General features: G+C 35.6%; 1 protein-coding gene across 6 annotated transcripts in view; it reads right to left on the bottom strand.

Moving 5' to 3' along the window:
• The window catches only part of HMGCLL1 (3-hydroxy-3-methylglutaryl-CoA lyase like 1), a gene marked incomplete at both ends in the record, with an annotated part of 136236 nt that overhangs the window by 56898 nt on the left and 57097 nt on the right, over positions 1-22241 (bottom strand). For 4 of the 6 annotated variants that reach the window (XM_079713016.1, XM_079713018.1, XM_079713019.1 and 1 more), the window contains 4 exons: positions 136-324; positions 4610-4673; positions 15281-15429; positions 17757-17852. In XM_079713016.1, coding sequence (XP_079569142.1) covers positions 136-324; positions 4610-4673; positions 15281-15429; positions 17757-17852 — 498 coding nt within the window. The remainder of the gene's footprint in view (positions 1-135; positions 325-4609; positions 4674-15280; positions 15430-17756; positions 17853-22241) is intronic. The other 2 variants (XM_079713017.1, XM_079713020.1) reach the window with 2 other exon arrangements.

The raw sequence follows: 22241 nt of genomic DNA, 5'->3' as shown, positions 1-22241 counted from the left end.
CAACACTTGAATCTCAAAAAAAAAATGTTATATTCACAGCAATTTATAAATATTGTCTCACTAAAGCTCTTAATACGTTTATATGGCAAATAAGTATACACACTTTTACACATACACACAAATAATACAAAATACCTGAAGGGCCGTAAGGATATTTGCTAAGGCTTGTCCGTATGTGTCATGACAGTGAACAGCAAGAGCCCTGGGTGGGATTTCTTTCATGACACTTTCCAACATCCTCTTCATGCTTCCTGGAGTTCCCACTCCAATTGTGTCTCCCAGGGAAATCTCGTAACAGCCCATGCCATACAATCTCTTAGACACCTATCAAGAAAAGTGACAGCTAGTAAAACAATGGAAATGAACACACTCAAACCCTGTTGTTCCTTAGCAAACATCATCTAGAAGTAAACATCACAACTAAGATAACTTGCATATCCACGGAAAATGTATATTTTAGTTTTCTAGTCCTTTTGTTTGCTCATTAAATCCCAAGCATTCTATAAAACTTTGAATGACATTCCTGTAATCATCTTTCTCTAATATTCAAGTTTGCCTCAGAATCGTATCTATCTAAGTAGCTACATGTTCATTTATGAAATTATAAACTACAATTTCATTTATGGGAGGCTTATTTTCTCAGCCCTTTAATCAAAGAGAAGCATCACAAATTTACTTTCGAACTAGTATTTCTCAAGGTGGTCAAGAGATGTCAATGAAGTAGCTTTGTAATTGGTACAGACACTTGATATTTTTGGCTTAAATTTTCTAGCTCATAAATAGATGCTCTTGAGTCCGGTAAATTTTGTGCTCCCTTCAAGCCAAATAACTGATGTTACTTTCAAAGAGCAATATGAATTTTCATGAAGGCAGCATGGTATGTTGACAAAGATGGCTTCTGGAATCAGACAGGCCTGGATTGAAATCTCAGCTGCCACAAATGCTAGTCATGCAGAAGATGAACTTTTTGAAACCTCAGTCCCTATTCTGTAAAATACAAACAATAAAACACCATTATTTAGCATGTTTTCTAAGCCTTACTACTTAATTTTTCAAAATTACAATAATAATGATGAAGTGAGTGTTGACATGTTTGGTTGTGAAAATGAGAATATATAAAAATCACTTTGTGCAAAATCAGACACATGGTCACCCCTTAACTCACGCCTTATGTGTGTCTTTGGTGCTTATTTTACATCAGGTGCTGCCCTAGATGCTGGGATATGATGGCGATGCAGATGTTAAGGGTCCGGGCTCAAGGTATTATGGAATCTGGAGTCAAGTGAGGACAGACGCTAATCAATTCCACTCAGGAATGTGTAAACACAGCTAACATAATAATTTTGGAACAAAGAAACAGGATTCTAAGAGCATGTAGCAAAGGAAATTGACCTAGATCTGTCAAGCAGGAAGGGCCTCAATGACAGCCTGAGATCAAGTCAGCATCAACTTGTCGAAGAGGTTGCAGAGGAAGGGTGTGAGAAGAACATTCAGGTGGAATTTCAGGCAGCTGAAATATCAAATACTAAGGGGATTCCAAGTAGGAAGGAAGGTCATGGGAATTCCCTGGTGGTCCAGTGGTTGAGGTTCTGCACTTCCAATGCAGGGGCTTGTGGGTTAAATCCTTGGTTGGGTAACTAGAATCCCACATGCCACAGGGTGTGGCTAAAGGAAAAAAAAAAAAGGAAGGAAGGTCAGATGCCAAGGACAGATGTGACAAGAAAGCAAAAACTAAGGAGGGATGGGGCTCTATAAACCTGGGGAGGAAGGTCCGCGGCAGAGCATACAAAGAGTACACACAGCCTTGCAAACTGACCGGGTTTAGGATTTTGGTTGAGGAGTCTATCATAAGAGCAGTAGAAAGCCTTGACCGAATGTGGAGTAGTGGTGACGTAATGGAATTTATGTTTCAGAAAGGCAGTATCAATACAACATCAAAAATAGTTTGAAGGGAACTCAGAAGAGCTACCTAGTCCAGGTAGGAGACAATTATTGGATGGAAACTTGGATAAAAAAAGCATAATGCTGATTCTCCTCTTTCTTCTCCTTTATTTAAAAAGGTACATACATTCAACTGTTAAATATACAGGGCTTTGGAATCATATAGAAAGCATGTAGATGACTAACTGAATTTCTCTCTTCATTTCCATCTGTATGTTTTTGGCCTCACATAGATAGAGTGATTAATCACCTCAAAACTGCCTATTAAATGTTGGAATTTCTTAATGGCCACATAGAGAAGAATGAGGCTTCCATGAAGTGGCTGGAGGAAAATCCTAAGTGTGGGGTCAAGGCAATCCAAGGGCTACAAGAGTGGCCGGAAGGAGGGGATGGTCACTAGCTCCCAATTCTGCTGAGAAGTCAAGACAAGGACTGAATAGGATCTCGCACTTCTTGACCCAGGTGCTCACTAGTGATCTTAACAAAGAGGGATTTCAGTGGAGTGAACGGTCTAGATGTCATTTTGGAGCCTGATGGAGAGTTGGTGACACAAGGATAGATGGGCACCACTGCTGCAGGCAGCCCTTTGAAGAAGCGTAGATGTGGAAGGATGGAGATAGATCATCGACAACTAGCCAGGGATGCTGACTTAAGGAAGTTTTCACATGGAAGAGGCTTGAACATGTTCGAGTATCAGTGGGAAGGGCTCTGCAGTTGCATGTACAGGGGAGTAAGCAACAGGAAGGACTAGAGGCTTCAACAGAGGGAACACAGTCTGCAAGAGTCATTTTGGAAAGGAGACAGGGAGTTGTTCCACACAAGGTAGTGTGGAACAGAAGACCAGGTAAGGCTGCTGGTCATGAATTCCTAATGCTTCCAATCTGCCTGTTCCAGGATTCTCTTCAGCAACACCCTGGATATTATGGAGCAGGAATGCAGAGCCTGAGACAGTGTGTGGTCTGTCCAGAGGTGGCACAAGCCAGAAGGAAGAAAAGCAAGGGGTGGGTGTACAGGCAGAGTTGGATTCAGGTTTTGTAGAGTCTGAAGTTATACTATTTTGGAAATGTTCTTTAAGAAAAGAATATATAGGGACTTCCCTGGGGGCACAGTGGTTAAGAATCCGCCTGCCAATTCAGGGGACGCGGGTTCGAGCCCTGGTCCGGGAAGATCCCACATGTCACGGAGCAGCTAAGCCCGTGCGCCACAACTACTGAGCCTGCACTCTAGAGCCCGTGAGCCACAACTACTGAGGCTGCGTGCTGCAGCTACTGAAGCCCACGCGCCTAGAGCCCATGCTCTACAACAAGAGAAGTCACTGCAATCAGAAGCCCATGCACCGCAACGAAAAATAGCCCCCGCTCGCTGCAACTACAGAAAGCCCGTGTGAAGCAACAAAGACCCAACACAGCAAAAAATAAATAAATAAATAAATAAAAATTTAAAAAAATAATAAAAACAGTAAACTGATTTTTTAAAAAAGGATATATAGTTGTGAATACAAATTAATAACAGAGACTTAGAAGGGTCCCGTGCCAGCGAAGGACTGCAAAATTTCAGCTTCATAAAGATGCAAACTATTATACATAGGATGGATAAACAACAAGGTCCTACTGTATAGCACAGGGAACTATATTCAATATCCTGTGATAAACCATAATGGAAAAGAACATGAAAAAGAATACATATGTATAACTGAGTAACTTTGCTATATAGCAGAAATTAAATGCAACATTGTAAATCAACTACACTTCAATAATTTTTTTAAATATTTAAGTTTCATTATTTTATAGTATTGATATATCTGCCTCTGTGGGCAATTGTCTTGCTTAATTAATAGATGATGGTATATCTCTCACTGGAAACATCTGCAGTTCAAATGAATACACAAAACAGGAATGGTTTTAACCAAACTGAAAGTTTATCCTGTCTAAAGTTCTATATTCTAACAATCCCATCTTCACTGCTTCAGCACCACATTCCTAAACTTATAAAAATTAACCTTAACAGAAGTGCACAAGAATATGCTATTTCATATACAAATGAGTTTCTGAGTCTAATATAATTTCAAAGACAAGCATTTTGTATTCATTGGTATCAATTAAGAAAAAGGAACAGGAAGTAGAAAATGAACTTCAATAAGTAGGTCCTTAATGATTATAATCAATTGCTGTAAAATTGCTCTGGAATAATAGCAACTTGAATCTCAGCAGAAAGAGCTATAGAATCTCAAAGGAACAAAAACACGGAAGCAGTATGTGCTCTGATACAAATGCCAAAATACGCAGGAGACAACAAAGGGACATTACTTGAGCAACCAAGGCAAAGTTTGAGTGTATGTGCAAAAACTGCCCCAGAATTCAGATAGAAAGTAGAAATGTTGCTCAATATGTTCTATTCACATAAAAACAAATCAGGTGTTTTTATTCCCACAAACTTCGGACACCCATATGATAAGAATCAAATGTTAACTCTGGACAGTGATAGGCACTATCTAAGTCTTTAGCGTTAAAATAAAACTATTAGCTAAGTGATCAAATAAATGCCTCCCAGTCCATGGCTCTCCTTGGTCTAGTTGTGCAAATGCAATAAACATTAGGAAAAAGAGCGCACTTTTAAAAATAATACACATCATTTTACCATGAACCAGAAAACCAGGTGTATATCTTACTTCTGTTACTTTCTGCGGTGTGATGTTTCCTTCATATGGACAGCCCAGGGCACAGGATACATACCTAAATTTAAAATACAGAACCATATAAATATGCATCTGGTGGATAAGCCATTTCCTAATTTCCATTTTATAAAAATGAAGAACTAGCCAAAGAGTCATCAAGAAAATTTATTTTACTCTATTCCTTCATTATTATTCTCAGACCAAACAAAAACAATTGGGAACACTTTCAATTTAACTCACATTTTAATTTTTCTAATAATTACAATTTGATATATGTTATTTGATGGCAGATGGGAATAAGACAAGTGTTTATCTTGTGAGGTTGCTTAAACTATAGCAATACATGAACATTCAAAGCAGAAAATACCAGTGAAATATATTGTTTTATATCAATAAGTATATACATTCAACTGTTAAATATCCAGGTCTCTGGAATCATATAGAAAGCATGTAGATGACAAACTGAATTTCTCTCTTCATTTCCATCTGGATGTTTTGGCCTCACGTAGATACAGTCATTAATCACCCCCAAACTCCCAGAACTGAACACAACCTCAAAGTTCACCTTGTTTATCTCTCATGGGTGTACCTAAAAATCATCCCCAACAGAAGAGTGTCTAGTCTATGTTTAAAAGGCTCCAAATAAAGATATTCCATAAGCTTCTTCAACAATTTAATATAAAAAGTCAAGCTTTTCTTGCAAGGATGATGATACATTTCCATCTTAAAGTATGAAACTTTAGAAAAAGCCTCTTTTAGCTATTTTCAGCTCAACACCAATCCCATTTTATTAAAGTTTTCTCAGAGATTTTACAACACTTGTATTAAAATAATGCACCATGTGTCTGATCATCAGGAATGAAGCAATTCACATGAGGGAGAGAGGGGTTGTGGGGAAGAAGGCTGGAAACCCAGTTCTTTGGGCCAGAATATGAAAGCCTTTAGAGAGCAAGCCCTTGAATACTGTGCCATGGAGCTGTAACTTTGAGATCCCTGAAAATTATTTGGAGACATTCGTATGACAAGATCAGGTTTGTTTTCCAGAAATGCAACTCTTCATAAATTCTGGAAGTGGGTGCCAAAGGAAAGATGGAGGCAAAAACATGAGCAAAGATGATCCCATGTTTCCTTGATTGAATGTATATATATGTGTAACTGAATCACTTGGCTGTACAGCAGAAATTAACACAACATTATAAATCAACTATACCTCAATTTAAAAAAATGCGGTCAATTGGAAGATACACTAATTTCACAACAGGTTTTGGGGTAAAAACATGAAATATAGATTCAATAATTCAATACATATTCATTGATCCTAAAGATATAACCAAATTTTGAAAGTATTAAAATGTGAATAAAAATTGGGTTTTGGAATTAAAATAACTAAGCAGTTCCATAAGCCAGGCAAGCAGTTATGAGGACAAAGAAGGAGAAAAAGAAGATGAAGTCAAGTAAAATTTGAAAGCCTATGCTGGACAGGAAACTCATCTCTCTGCTCTTTCAATAACTATAATTTAAGCTTAATATTCAAATAATTTGTATAAATTTACTCAAGATATGCAGAAAAGAAACTGTTCTTATGTGAACATAGTACTGGAGAAGGTGGCAAGGGATGAAAAAGGATTTTCTTTTTTAACATCTTTATTGGAGTATAATTGCTTTACAATGGTGTGTTAGTTTCTGCTTTATAACAAAGTAAATCAGTTATACATATACATATGTTTCCATATCTCTTCCCTTTTGCATCTCCCTCCCTCCCACCCTCCCTATCCCACCCCTCTAATTGGTCACAAAGCACCGAGCTGATCTCCCTGTGCTATGCGGCTGCTTCCCACTAGCTATTTATCAATTCATGTACAATGATGATAATGTGTTGAAAAGAGAAGTACATTTATTCTGAACCCCAATTATCTAGATGTGATTAAAAAGAAAGTCCAAGCTATTCATTTACATGAAATCCCTCTAAATGCAAAAAAAAAAAAAAAAAAAAAAAACCGAGCAAAAAAACCCCAACAAATATAAGACAATACAAAACAAACAAACCTCTCTAGCATTCTCTTAACTGAAAAGTAACAACCTGGCTATAGCTACCCCTTTATGCCATGACCCTAACTCTCTCCATTTGCATTTTAATTCATTAGAGTTTTCCCTCTGAGTCCTTCCCTGGTCTATGGTTGGCATGGTTTTCATTCTCCATTGCATGTTATCTTCATATGTTCTTCTCCACCCTTCTTTAACCTATTCACATGTGTGGCTACTTTCTGCAAAGTGAGTGCAATGGTTCTTAACTGTGTTCATTAACTGTACTTTAACACTCGAAAGCAAGCTAAGTCCCAGAGACCAAATCCTGCTCATGGCTCTTTTGCAAATAAAAATTTTATTGGAACAAAGCCATGCCCATCTGTTTACCTATATTCCATGGATATTTTGCATTATAGCAGCAGAATAGTAGTTGCATCAAAGACCATCTGACTCACAAAACCTAAAATATTACTATCTGGCTCTTTACACAGAAAGCTTGCCAACCACTTGTAAAAAGTGAGGAATTTTTGTGAGTGTGAAATGGCCTCCCTCATGATGAAAATAGGCTACCACGTCTGCTTTGACTGGTGGCAGAAGTCAGTTTCTAGACCTCTGATCTTCTCTGACAATCTATTACAATGCTTCTCAATCTTGGGTGTACAGAATCACCTAGGGAGCTTAAAAAACAAAACAGACACTGGTGGGTAGGACACACTCCAAATCAATTAAATCAGAAACTCAGGGAATAGAATCTAACCATTAATTATTTTTAAATAATTTTCAAAGTTCCATTAAGCTGCCAAAATTGAAAACCACTCAACTGTTAGCAATACGTCCTCACCTGGATTGTTGGATTGACACCCTTATGTAAAAGTGATGTTACACAGCAGTGAGAGTATCTAATCTCAGGGATTTCCTCACTGCTACCCCACAGCATCTATCTTTGATTGGACCCACAGTATTCACTAAATTTACCCATCTTTAATTGGCTGGTGGTTGATTTCTTATAGACCTATTCCAAATAGTTTCTACTCGGCTGAAGCCCTGACCTGCAACCTCTCCATTTCTTTTTTCTTTTCATTCCTTCCTTCTTGTTCAATGTCCATTTTATTGGACTACAGCCTTTAGTAATTTTTTCAGCAAGGGTAGACTTTTGCAGACTACTTTGTCAACAAATGGCTTTATTTCACTTTTATCAATGTATAATAGTTTGGTTAGGTATGGAACTCTAGGTTGACAGGGTGGTTTTTTTTGCCATTTTGAACATATTATTTCACTATTTCTCATCTCAATTTTTGCTGATGAGAATTTTTCTGTCTAATGATAATTCCTTTATTTTTATAGTAATTTTTTCTCTACTGTTTTAGGATTATCTGTTTATACCTAATACTCTACATTTTATAATGAGTATGCCAGGACTTGTTATACTTCTTCAATATTAACATTAATGCTTTTGTTCTATTCTAGAAAATCATCAAAGTACTAGTTCATCAAAATATCTATTTTCCCTGTTTTCTCCTTCTGGGAATTCTATTAGGCATTCTCTCTTAATTTCACTTTCAAAATTTCTATTATCTTTCTGTGTTTCATGACTGCAGTTTCCTCAAATTCTACTTCCAGACCATTAATCCTCTCTTCAACTGTAATCTGCTGTTCAATGCAATTATTGTTTATATTTAGCACATGTATTTTTCATTTCCATTTCTTTTCCTTAAATCTTCATTCTTTTTTCCATAAAGACCTGTTCTTTTATTATGTTCTTCCTTTGCCTTTATAAATAGGTCAAGCATTAATTTACAATATCCTTTTCAAATTATTCTATGTCTTTCTTTCAGTGAAAATTCTCCTGTTTTTCTTTTTCTTCTGCTTATTTTTCTTAGGATATTTTGTTTCCTTATGTGGCCTGTAATTTTTACCATTAGTGCCTTTTCATGGTGATTTCAGTTTCTGTAGAAGTTCCTGAAGTGACAGTCCTGAGTTATTTTAATGTTCCTATAAAGGATATCTAATTTCCTTTTTCTCTTGCCTTGCAGACTCTACCAGTTCCCAGGCAAATGCCTACCTTCACTTCTCAGTTTGGGTTTCCACAATACTCATATGTCATAAATCCACAACCCATAACACTGGCACATATTTTAGTGACTTTGCACTGGCAAGGAAGTGCTTCCAGGCTCCAAGAACACTCAGTTCCAAATCCAGTCTTAGCAGAACATCCATCTTTTCCCATATAGATTTTAAAATCCCATTTCCAAGCCACCAGGGATTATATCTGGAATAGATAACCCCATGTGTTAGTGGCATCAGCCTGCATCCTTACCACACTTTCTTTGATGAAATCTGAGGACTTTCTTTTCTTTTCTGAGCTTGGCTATATGTTTTACAAGTTGTTATATTTATTTGTCTGTAATGGGAACAGAAAAGGGAGTCTCTGTATCAGCTCAGTCCCCTATAGTCTCTCTCTCTCTCACTATTACACAGATAATTCCAGGAACAAATTCCCAATATTCTTATGAACATTACAAATTGATTGCTTGACACATTCACATGGCATATGAAGCTCAATATATCCAAAATGATGCTCATTCCTGTTTACCCCACATTTGCCATTAAAAAAAAAAAAAGATACAGTCATTTTCAGCCACTAAATCACTTGAAGGTCAGCTTTGAGAACACGTTCATTAACCAGCATTGGCTGGTTCTTCCCTCCAGGCTCTAGAGCATATGAGTTCTGCCAGCGTCAGCCCACATGGACAGAACAGTACCCAAGCCCCTCCCCAGGATGGTCACAGATGTCACCTAAGTGCCCTCCTTGCCTCTAGTCTCACACCACTCCCTCATTTGCACTCCAATATCTGTTGCCAAAATAATATTCCTAGAGCATATTTTTACACTCTGAAAATCCTTAATGGCTTGCCATTGTCTACTGAATAAACTTGATATTCAAATTCAGCAATTTGTGAGGCCTCATCTTTCTACCTCTTTTGCATTTCACGGCCTCAAAAGCTCTTATACAGTAAATATAAACTTCTTCCTCTTATCCAAACATTTCTGGAGATTTCTCTTCACTATGCCTTTGCTCTTTGTAGATTTCCTACCCTGCCTGAGGAGGCCATCATTTCTGATTATGTTTCCATATTTTTACCCATTTTTAATGGTTTCACATTATTGACACCTCCATGAAGGCTTCTACAAATAACTCCAGAGAAATTTAATGCAGTCTTAATTTGAACTTTCATAGGATTTATCTGCATGTCTCTTAAAGTACTTGGCTTTTTTGACCATATAATAATTATCTCTGTACATATTACATCCCCAGTCTGCTGGGAACTCTTCGAAGTTAGGCTTCTTTTTTATTTTCATTATTACACATAGCATCACAAGAGAGCACACTATATAAAACAATATTTCTTGAATGACTTAATGCAAAAATATGTTAGTAAAGATGTCAGTTTAACCTTCTGAATAATTTCCTATGAAATTCCTAATCTTTACAATCAAGTAATTCTGTAGTCAGAGATGACAGCACATATTTGGGAGTTCAGACTTGGAACCATGTTTTCAACATTACATAGGATGACAGGGTAATACAGGAATCACCAACTATATTAAAGCCAATTGTACTAAAATTACAATAAACTCTGGATAGAAATGTGAGTTGTTTTATTTTTATTTGTGCTTGCTGAGGCCATTTATCAATATTCTGCAAAATCATGATAAAAGATAAAACAGAAGCATTCAAGTTTTTAACAACTTTACCTAGCAGAACTGAATCATGAAAAATAACCTACAGTTAGGCCTTACACAGGTCTACCTTCCCACAATTAGCCCATGTTCCTCAAATCATCCTGGCATAAAGGAACAAAAAGAGCTGAGTAAAAGCCTTGAATAAATATCACAAACACTTGGAGTGTAAAGAGTCAACCACTCCTATCCTCAGAAGAGAAAAACAATGCCAAGAGTGATGAGATGAGATGACATGTAATGTCAATTAAAGGTAATTAAGACATTTAAATATAGAAACAAGTTTGATGTACCCATGAAGAATATATCAACCTATAAACAATATAAAATGGTATTCCATTATTAACAAGCCACTTATAAATAAAGTTGAGAGCCCATCATGCACTTATCTCTGTGGATGATATAAGAAATAATGACCTTCCCTTGGTCTCAAAAAGCAATTCTGCTAAAATTCTCCTTTTGCTCTAAAATGCAAATTTCACAAGAAATAACAAAACACATTCTTGCTCAAAAGCTGTACATGAAGGCTATTTAGATGTAACTTCACAAACACAACTTACACATATTAACTGTAGCTGGGTATGTGTTATCTGGCAGACAGCCGTGACAGAATAATATGTTAGGCTAAACTAAGTAGAACTCAAACAAAACATATGTACAAAAGAAAATAGCTTTAACAGATGTCTCACTGTTAGAGTTTCATGTGCCATATTTTGGTAGATGATGATTTGAATTGCTCTTCCACGCCAATGCAAAGGTCTCAGTTTAACAGTAGAAATTGGAAAGAAACTTTGACCAATAAGCTGTCCACTTATAGGAAGATGGTGCCATATATGCAAGTGAATTCCACTGGGATAGATTACCTGATGGAACACATTTGCTTCATCAATGAGAAACACTGCCTGCCAGTCACTGTGTATATAAAACACTAAGCCCTAAACAAGGAGGCTCATTATCTTACTCAATAAGGCTGCTATTTCAGGATCAGGATCCATAATGACATTTTGCATGAGGCTGGGGAAAGATAGAAAATACATGTTCACATGACCTAGATGGTTTGGCTAACAAACAAGTAGGCTGCAAATTCTTGAAGAAACGTGTTGAGTTACAAATTCTCTCTCCAAGGGAAATCCAGTGAAAGCTGACCATTTTGAGAAAGAACACTGAGCCCTGACTTCACAGCTGTTAGAAATGGCTGCCATTTTCAAGGCTAGAAATTATATAGAGTTAGGCAACCAGTCAAAAATAACTAAACACAGGAAGAATTTCCTAACATTGAGGGTCTTTCCTCAAAGAAATTGGTCACTGATATAAATGATAAAATTATATTCAGAAGCATTTAAAAGCTGATTGGGTTTTCATTTGTTTTGTATAAGAAGAAAGTAGGTGATGAAGGTGACAGTAGGTGAAGAGCTATATAAAATATGCACCTTAGACTCATTATGGTTCTATGAAAACCTGATTCCTTGTCTCCTCCAAAATACCTATCAATATTAATCACATTGCAATATTAATCATATTACAAAACATTATCGCATCTTAAAACTGTCTTTGTTTTTCCATACCTAAAAGTTTTCTATGGCTATCTATATTAGTTTAATCAGTAATTTGCTTTTTATTCTTCCTTCTCATTATTTTGTATGTCTACTTTTTCTGGGAATTTGAGAATAAATTCAGCATTGACAGTTCACAGTGAAATATTTTTGCAATTTGTATTTTTTTTAACAGTGGGTGAATAATTTTGTTTGGCTCCTAGAAATGTTATCAGTTGACTTCCTTCAACTTTCAGTAGGCTCAGACTTTCAGGAAGTTAATCATGGATCAGATCATTCTAGGCCACTTTATAGAAGAGGCCTAAGATGTAATCATGTAAAAGCACATTGTTTTTATATGCACACCTGCTGACTTTGTGAATTTATAACATGTTTATAAGCATCTAATAATGAAATGAATAAGGCACCTTAGAGATAGTTTCCTTTCTAAATTAATATTTTCACAAGAAGAGTGAGCATGTGATTCTTGTGACATCATTAAAGAGAAGCTGATACTCACTTCAAACAAAAAGGAATAAAACCTGAATGCCTGAATTGGGGAATTGAGATTGACATGTATACACTGATGTGTATAAAATTGATGACTAATAAGGACTTGCTGTATAAAAAAATAAATAAAATTAAATTAAAAAAAAAACCTGAATGCCTTATATGATAGATGAGAACACTACTTCATATCAGAGGGATTTCAATTTTAAACAGATTTTGACAAACCAAGAGATAATTCTTTCAATAAATGCCATTGATAAAAAGAAAGAAAGTGATTAAATTTATAACAGGCTTCTATTTTTCTCTGTCTTTTTAATGCTTTAAAAATTAAACAGATAAGAGAAAAATAACCTATATTTTTTAAACATATGTGAAATACACATTAAAGAATGAAGTCCAAAATGTAGACATTTCATTGCTCACTAACATACAATGTATGTGCAGCAGTAGTTAGCTGACTCTGCATTTTATGTCAACGATCTGGCACCATGTCTTTCCCCAATGCGTCCCATATGTTACATAAAGTTCAGAGCATGTATAAAAACGTGTACATAGGCATATGTATGTGTGTGTTTCCGGGAGGGGAGGAAACAAACAATAGCCTTCATAATTTTAATAAAAGCTGCTATTTAGAACATATGAAACTTTACTGTTTTTATAGAAGCTTAAATGGCTTTAGTGAGCCTTTATAAAATGTGTCCTGCCTCATGGCCTTTAAATCTGACAGCAGCTGGTGATATACATTTTATGGGTGATGATCCATGTTGATGCAGCTGTTGCCATAGTAACACTGGCTGGAGCATCTACTTCAGGTTCAACTAGTTGAGCATGGCTCTTTCCCTTAAATGAGTACCAATGGCCTATGACTTTTAATAATGAATACCTACCATCTAGATTGCCAGTGAAAATAAAATCTAATTTAAACTCTGTAAAAGTTTGGGAGAGAAGATAATTTTCAACTGCACAAATAGTGAACTCATATCCATCCATCTGAAGGCATAGTTCTAAAAATGACTAGTGTTTCAGAAAATTGAGGGCTTGTGCTCCAAAGGAAGGAAGTCTGTGCTGGAAAACATACATCTGTCTACAGTATAACTACAATAAGTGTCTGATGTACTTTCACTGATTTCATTTGGCTGTGGGTGAGCTCTCGTCCATCTGCACTTCTGTACTCTTCTTATCAAAGCCTGAAAAACTTCTTAGTTGTAGCGTGGTTAGAAGTTTCTTTATTGATACGACAATATTAAATGTTCAGCAATCAGTATTAAAGGGGAGTTAGGGTTTCTATTAGCCTTATTAAGTTACCTATTCTATTTTATAAAAACTAAAATGATAAAATTTGTTATTATATAATTTTTTCACTTCCATCTTTCAACATTTAAAAAAAAAACACTTTCCATTTGAAGCATAAGCTTACATGTACCTGACTTCTTAGAGTTTTGTGTTTTTTTCAACTTTCCAATGTGAATTACTTTACTCCACATTTAAACATAAATTGAAATAGAAGAACAGCTTCTTCATTTTTCCCTTTCTTTTAAAGGGAAGAGAGACAAATCAACTTATGTATGTTTGAATTTAGAAACTTAAAGGACATCTCTCCTTTTTGATGGTGGTTATATAACTTTTGCCTTAAGAAGAGACATCCTTTATTTTCTGTCTATGGAAATACATTATCTTGGCTTTTAAACTTTCTTGCACGCCCTCTGCATGTTATGTATGCATGTCAGTTACAAAAATATCTTTATATATTTAAAAAGTCATGTTGGAAATTTACTAAGGAGAAAGGAAAAAGAAGTTAAAAAAAAAAAGGAAGCAAACCAACAAGATAGCTAACTATGGTGTAATCTGATTCTACTTGCTCTCCAAATGACCTTGGTTGAATTCCAATCCTTTTCTAATCCAGTCACTCCAAATTGGATCCACTTGTCTTTCTCATTAATGACTGAATCTTTCTTGCCACTATGAACTTTGCTTACTTCAACCATAGGAAATACAACAGGCATCTAAGCCCAGTGACAGCACTCAGCCTTCTGTTACAAACACTATGCATTTTAATTTATGAAGATGATATGGCATGTTTATCATATCTCCATAATTATAAAAATAGAAAATTAGCTAATGTCTGAGAAACAACTTCTTTCTTAAGTAACAGAGAATTTATTATACATTTCACAGACATGGCCCTGAGTATAGAGCCTGTTTGCACTAGATGCTCCCTTGCTGGCCTGGAAGCAGGCAAGAACCAAACCAGTTTCCTCTCTCTTCTCCTTCCCCAAATAATTTTCCTTTGGGGGTCACACAGAGAAAACCTGGAAGTCAGCTGTTAAGGGGAGGCTGAATGGGTAGAATGATGGGTCCAACGCCCCAGTGCAGTTCTCAATTTTACGTTTTACATAATCTATTGAATTTCTGTACACTATATCCTTTGAAGAAAAAGCATGGTTCTTAAAAACATTTAAAAATTTGGAAACCACAGTAGATGATTCCTTTCCAAATGCTACTATGAGTTCATAACAATCTATCCATTTACACTAGGCTGAGATCCAAAAATGACTGCATTTGGATAATTTGGAATTAATAAAATGAGTAACAATGTCAGTTGCAATCTTGGTCCCTCTGACCTCAAATGCATGACAACATAAGGGCTAGATATGCCCTCATAATTATCAGCTGATATTAATGAGGTAGTTATAGTAATAAGTATATAATCATGGCCCTGATCACATAAGATCAGGGTATAAATAATATGCCCTATGTATATTATTATATGTCATAAAACAATGTCTAGATAGTTCATAAAGAGTTTTAACAGTTGATGTTAATGAACTAAATAGAATTTGTGGGATTTCATAAGTACCCTCGTGTTGGAATATTCATGTGTCTTGCAGACTTAACGACCTCCTCAAACTTCTCCATACTTTCTTCAATAGCACAGTTAATATTCTTCTTACTAAAGGGTTCAGAGGCAGCACCAAAAACGGAGATCTCGGTGGCTCCTGCAGCAACCTGAAAAATACAAATCAAAGGCCAAAGCTAGTAATTCCAAAAACATAAACAAGAGCAGCAGAAGCAATGTTAACTATTCTATAAAGGAATACCTAAATTCTTTAACATTCTCCTTAAAATTTAAAATTAGATTTTTCTCAACTTGTTGCATACACCCTTCTGAAATGTAAAATTATTTTATGATAGCACAATAATTCCACAAACTACAACACTCATAAATCACAGAATATACAATGATGATGTTCCAATTTAATTTTGCCTTTCCTAAAAGTTATCCTCAGCAATATTTTAACCGTAATTATGGAAAATACTAGCACCCCAATGAAACCACTTGATATCTATGGAAAACTTTATTTTTACCTAATTATTAAAAGTGAGGCTAGTAAATGCTTTATGTTTTTCTTCTCTTCTTACCATCCAACAGAAAAATATTTTTTCCAAGTCATCATTTAGATTTTGCTCCAAATTTTCTCCCTACCCTTAACCTCACTTCCACTGTTTCATACCTTGACTGTGACAACCAAACTCTTGCGTGTCTTTTTTTTTTTTTTTTACAGCTTTATTGGAGTATAATTGCTGCACAATGGTGTGTTAGTTTCTGCTTTATAACAAAGTGAATCAGTTATACATCTGTTCCCATATCCCTTCCCTCTTGTGTCTTGTGTGTCTTAAGACCTTAATCCTCTTGCCAGTCTTCAAATCCAAAATGTCGACCTAATCAGTTCTCCCTTTTGCCCCTTTGGCCATCTTCTTTCCTCCCTCCAGGCTTCCCAGTGCTTGTTTTCAATGTCAAGCCTCCTAGCTTTCCAGCTGGATTTTTAAGACTTTCTATTAATATATCTCTAGCACTGTGCCTAGATTCCCCTTTCTCTCTGATACCCTATTAATACATTAAGAAAAAAAAATCCTGTCATCTCTCCTCCTTTTAAAAAAGTACTGGTTTCCACTCTTCCATCCAAAATAAATTTTTAACGTTTAAAATTAAAATTCTGTGGATAAACAAGTTCCTACTGTATAGCACAGGGAGCTATATTCAGTATCTTATGATGAACCATAATGGAAAAGGATATTAAAAAACAACGTATATCTATATCTATATATATATATATATATATATATATATATATAACTGAATCACTTGGCTGTACAGCAGAAATTAACACAACATTGTAAATCAACTATACTTCACTTTTTAATTTTTTTTAATTTAACTAAATTAAAGTACTATTTATTGAACACCTACTCTGTGCTGGTGTTGTATTTTGCATGCCCTATTTCTAATCCACCAACAATTTTGTAAATGAAGTATTATTATGACGATTTTACAGATGAGAAAACTGCGGCTCAAAGAGGCTAAAACACTAATAGGAGGTCCCAAGGCTAATAAAAGTTCTGGGGCCATGTTTCAAACACAGGCTTGCCTGACTCCCAAGCCAAGGTTTCTCCTATTACTTTCTAAGCTAACCTGAGGGTGTACTCTCATATCTTTCTCAAGGTGGTTACATTCCCTACTTCTTTAGGACTGGATGACAGCAATATTTATAATTTCTTAAAATGTCTCTTTCTTTACAATGTGATAAGATTTGTATTAATTCAAATAAAAGTGGTTTCACAAGATACACTAACAGGTGATACACCAACTAGCACCCACAATTTCAACTTCATGCAACCTAGTCACAAATACAAAAATGAAAAATATCCATTAACACCAAAAATAACTGCTGCTCAACTTTTACAATAAAACCATGTAAACATAACACCTCAAGCCTTTACTTAAAACTACACTGATTCTTCTAGTATGTGTAATTATGAAAGCTTCTTGGCATATAAATTCCCAAGGCACATAGGATTGGAAGAAACAAACCGGAAGACAAATAAGGAAAGTTGGTAGAGGCAATTCCAAAGACAGTGATTAGCTCCATGTAGAGGGCGGGAACAACAGCAACCTCAGAAAAAGTGACAAATATAATTACCCACTACAATAATATTAATAATTATAATATTGTATTGGGAAATCTTTGTTATATTTTGTATTCCTTGTTTAAGTGGGGAGCACAAAATATACTTTCAAAAGAATTTCATCAAAATGGGTAATTGTATTTCTGTATTTTAATTATTGAATGGTTAGACTGGAAGAGCCATTATGTGGAGCATTTTAGTCCCAACAATGCCACAAGTTCACTGATCTCCATGTACCTACATTACGGGTATTAGTGATAGTATTTATGCAGGATAACAAGGGAGTCACATATCACACCAATTTAACTTTGAAAAGATCTTTACAACAAGAAGCATATCAGTTTTAGAAAAATTAGTAGCACACTTACAGCACGGTGGAAACCCTGAAGATTAGGAGTAAGGACAGGATATCGAATTCCTGGATATTGACGAATGCCCTTCATCACTTCAGTGTGATCTGCCATCTTAAATACATAATAGTTATATAGAGATATGGGACTTGGAATATTCTATCAAGCATGTTTTTAGTTTTTCAGGAGGTTATAATAATACAGGCAATTATATTCTATCAATTCATGTTTGAAATAGCAAAACCATGCCAGATAAGTAGTTCTCAATGTCATAAATACATAATAACGAGATCTGGGTGTAACATCCTCACATAATAGGATCTGGTTAAGTGACTGATTACAGACAGTCAGGAATTCTGAACTCTGGTGTTTTCACTTGACTGGTCCTTATTCTCTTCCTTTCATTTTATGGTCAAGACTCCAATACCCCTGATAGTGGGAAGAGTTTGAAAGGCCATAGGCTGTGCATTTACCTTCCTCATGAAAGTTGTACATCCAAATAATTTTTAACATATGAAATTTTACAATATTTAGTAAAGTGTAAATTACACATGTCCATTAGAAGAATTTAACAAGGTTGAGACCTTAGTATATTATTGGTTTTAGTTAGTAACAGTCATAATGCTTTATGTAGTTCTATCCTTGAGTTACTATTTGTTCTTATAACGTGAACAAATAAATACAATGGAGCACACAGCAGGAAACTTACCCTACAAAGACTTTATTTTGTATATTTTCTATGAATCTATTAAAAAAAAGCCAACTTGGGCTTCCCTGGTGGCGCAGTGGTTGAGGGCCCGCCTGCCGATGCAGGGGGCGCGGGTTCGTGCCCCGGTCCGGGAGGATCCCACGTGCCGCGGAGCAGCTGGGCCCGTGAGCCGTGGCTGCTGAGCCTGCGCGTCCGGAGCCTGTGCTCCGCAACGGGAGAGGCCACAACAGTGCGAGGCCCACATACCGCAAAAAAAAAAAAAAAAAAAAAGCCAACTTTGAATTAAAATATCAAATTTACCAGTTTGCTACGAAGTCTATAATTTAGCCTCCTAGAGCAATAACTGATGATCAAATCCCATAATCATTCACCTAGAGAAATTACCATTGACATAACCATGAGCTTTGCATATTGAAGAATAATAAATTATGGCATGAACAATAAATATAAGGAATAATATATAAACAATGAAAAGTATACAAAATGAACATGGAGAAAGCTGTAAAAACATGCACCAAACCAAACTTTGTATCTTCAGTATGGGAACGGCTGAGGGAAGACTTGTTTTTTCTCTATATACCTTGACTTGTTAAAATAAGCATGTATTGTTTTTAATTTAAAAGGAAATAAAAGTAAATTAGAGTATAAATGCTTTTATTAGCATAGCTACACATTTTTTTTTTAATGTGAAATGTTACAATATTTACCCTTACTGGTCCATTAGTCTTATTGACTCTGAGTTAAATGCCAGTAGAATTCAATTTAATACTTTCAATGATTATTATTTGGAATAATTAAATGAATTTTTAACTACATTTTAAATTAAAATTAAATACTTAAGATGAAAAAAAGCACTTTCCACTGACTTCCATCATGCCTTGTTGACATTTAAGCTTTCATGTTTCATTCAATCCAAACACATTTATTTCTGTCTAAAATGTGATTCTTGCTCACTTATTTCTTAGGATCACAGCCAACATTGCCCACCCCATAGCTGCATCCTTCACAAAGATCATCCACCACAGACATCTACGATGCATAAAAGCCAAAGCTTATTTTATTCAAAGCCTATTTCACTTTACCCTAGAGGTTTATTGAACATCAACTGTGTCCAAAGCCCTATGCTAGGTCCTGTGGGAAATATAAACACTGGAAAGTAACATCCTTGCACTGAGCAATTTGCAATATATTTGGGGAGATCAAAGAGATGCACTAGGAAAGTTAACAATTCAAAAAAATATACTGGTTGTGAACAAGAGCACAGTTTACAAGAGTTCAGAATGTGGAAAGGTTGGCAGGGCCTATGCTAATCTAGGAAAGTTTAAAAGAGTATATGGGATAAGAACTACAGTCCCTAATATAACATAATGACAATTTTTTAAAATGGCCACAGCAGTATTTCCAATCCCACATGTTCTTCCAAAACCTCACCAATCTCCATCAAGAAGTGGATGCTATTTATCCTCCACTTGAACCTAGGCAGGCTTGTGATTGCTCCAACAAATAGAGCGCAGCAAAAACAATGCCACGTGAATTATGAGACTAGCTTATGAAAAAGGATAGAGCTTCTATATGGCTTTCTCCTTGGGGGGAGCCACCATGGGAAAGTCAGCTGATGTGCTCTGAGAAAAACTAGCTCCTGCAGAGCAGCCACAGGAAGAGGCCCACATGGAGAGTCCCATGTGAAGAGGAGGTGAGCCCCCGGCCAACAGTCAACACTAATCTTAATCCTAACCTTAACCCTAACCATCACCCTAACCCTAACCCTTAAACTTGTGATTGAAGGAGCTCCAGATGATTCAGCCTGAGGCCCCAGACTTTGTGTACCAGAGAAAACTTTGCTCCTGTACCCTGTTCAAATTCTGACCCTAAGATTTGATGAGCATGGCAAATGTTTATTGACACCACTAAATTCTCAGATAATTCATTACAAAGCCATAAAGGCTGAAACACTGAAAAATCAATAGGGTTGGAAAAGAGGAAGAGGTGGGTGTAGCAGTAGGAATACACTATCCAGCTAGAAAAGATTATTGGTAAACAGTCAAGAAATAGATTATAAATTAAGACAGGGGGCCACGCCACTTTGATGTGTCTTGAGTTAGGTTCACATTACTCTAAAAATTCAGGATTTATTGTGAAGACAATAGAAAGCCATGAAAAGTGGGTGTTGAATTAGCAAGGGAAGACTGGGGTAGATGCAGTATTTTAGAAAGATTAACTTGGGAGTGGTGCAGAGGGCAGTCAAGAGAAAAGAGAGGCAATTCTCAGGTAATGGTGAGGATGCAGCTTGTGAAAAGTTCCACTGCACTGAAATGGCACTGGGAATGGAAGTACCGGAGAAAAATTAATAGGACACAGTGGCTGGTAGTATAAGGAAAGTGACTTTACTCAAAAATGTAATCCTCACTCTTTTATAACTTCTTTTTAAAATAGTTAACATTTGTGCAGATTTCAACGCAGTTCTTGATTATATATCCACAAATTTAGCCTTTGTGTCTGAGGCTAGAGTGTGAGCTCTGTCTCTCTGTCTCTGTATCTCTCTGTCTCTCTCTCTCACACACATGTATATGCAAACAAGCACTCACAAATTATCATAAAAAATTTAGAACACTTATTCCTAATTTCAATCAGAAAGATAAGTAAAGTTGTTGCTAGTTTTAGTACATTGTAATGAAATCTAAAACACTCTTACTAGAGAATAATGTTCATTGATATTACTAATACTTATGTCTAACTAAACACAGTATGTTTATTTATGAGACACATTTACATTAACATGATAGCAGAAATCAATAAAGAGTGCTTCTCAAACCAATATGCGGTTAGAGAATAAGGTATGGCAGTGTATCACAGCATGAAGGAGACAAGACAAATTTTAATCTTCAAGAAATATAGGTCATATTAACCTGTAAGTGATTATTTCACTCTATATGTGGTTTAACAAAAATCTTGAATCATTATGTAGAAATTTATGTAATTAAACTGTGACTTAATAGATATTTCATTCAGCAGAACTAGAAAATAAGCAGAGATGACAGTAACCAAATTCCCAGGTCATGAAAGCTAAACTTTGATAATCATTGAAATATTAATGAAATTATGATAAATACTTTAATTAGAATCCAAAAAATCAGAATATTTTCCTTTTTAAAAACAGCCACACTATAATGAGGTCATTTAAGACATAATAGTATTCTGTCTAAATTTGGTCAATAAAGACAATTATGTAAAGAGCTTTAGGAAATCATGATAGGATATAATTTTATTACAGTGAATAAAATAGAGCAGGTTTCAATTAAAGGTATAAAATCCTTGCCTTACTTTATTTTTTTACTCAGAGAGTTTATATTATACTTCAATCTTGATGTTATTTTAATGTCTAAAGTCTAACTATTAGTCAAACAATAATAGAACTATTCCTTTACAGTACTATTTTGACATCTTAACAAAATCTTTCTACATCTGGTTTGATTTAACATATTTTTAAGATTTTGCTGTAACTTTTCATTTAAGATCATAAAAATTCCCATTATTTAGTTAGTAACAGGATTTGCCTTCATCTGGCCATGGTGTGGGAATGGCCATACCTACCTAGCCAATCAAACAGGCTATAGCATGGTGAATCAATTGTTCTAGATATCCAAATTTTGATATGGATTCAAATAGTCACAATAATTGTGCAACAATTTGCAAGCATCTTAAAGATATGCAAAGCATCACAAAAATTAGAATGTAATTTTTAGAGCTTTTATTTTACTTGCTACTAACTCGATCATGGGGTGATTATATTTGGA

This window comes from Hyperoodon ampullatus (genome assembly GCF_949752795.1).
Source record: "Hyperoodon ampullatus genome assembly, chromosome: 10".
NCBI classification, from domain to species: Eukaryota; Metazoa; Chordata; class Mammalia; order Artiodactyla; family Ziphiidae; genus Hyperoodon; species Hyperoodon ampullatus.
The sequence above is the reverse complement of the archived record's forward strand: the minus strand, read 5'-3'. Positions and strand labels throughout refer to the sequence as shown.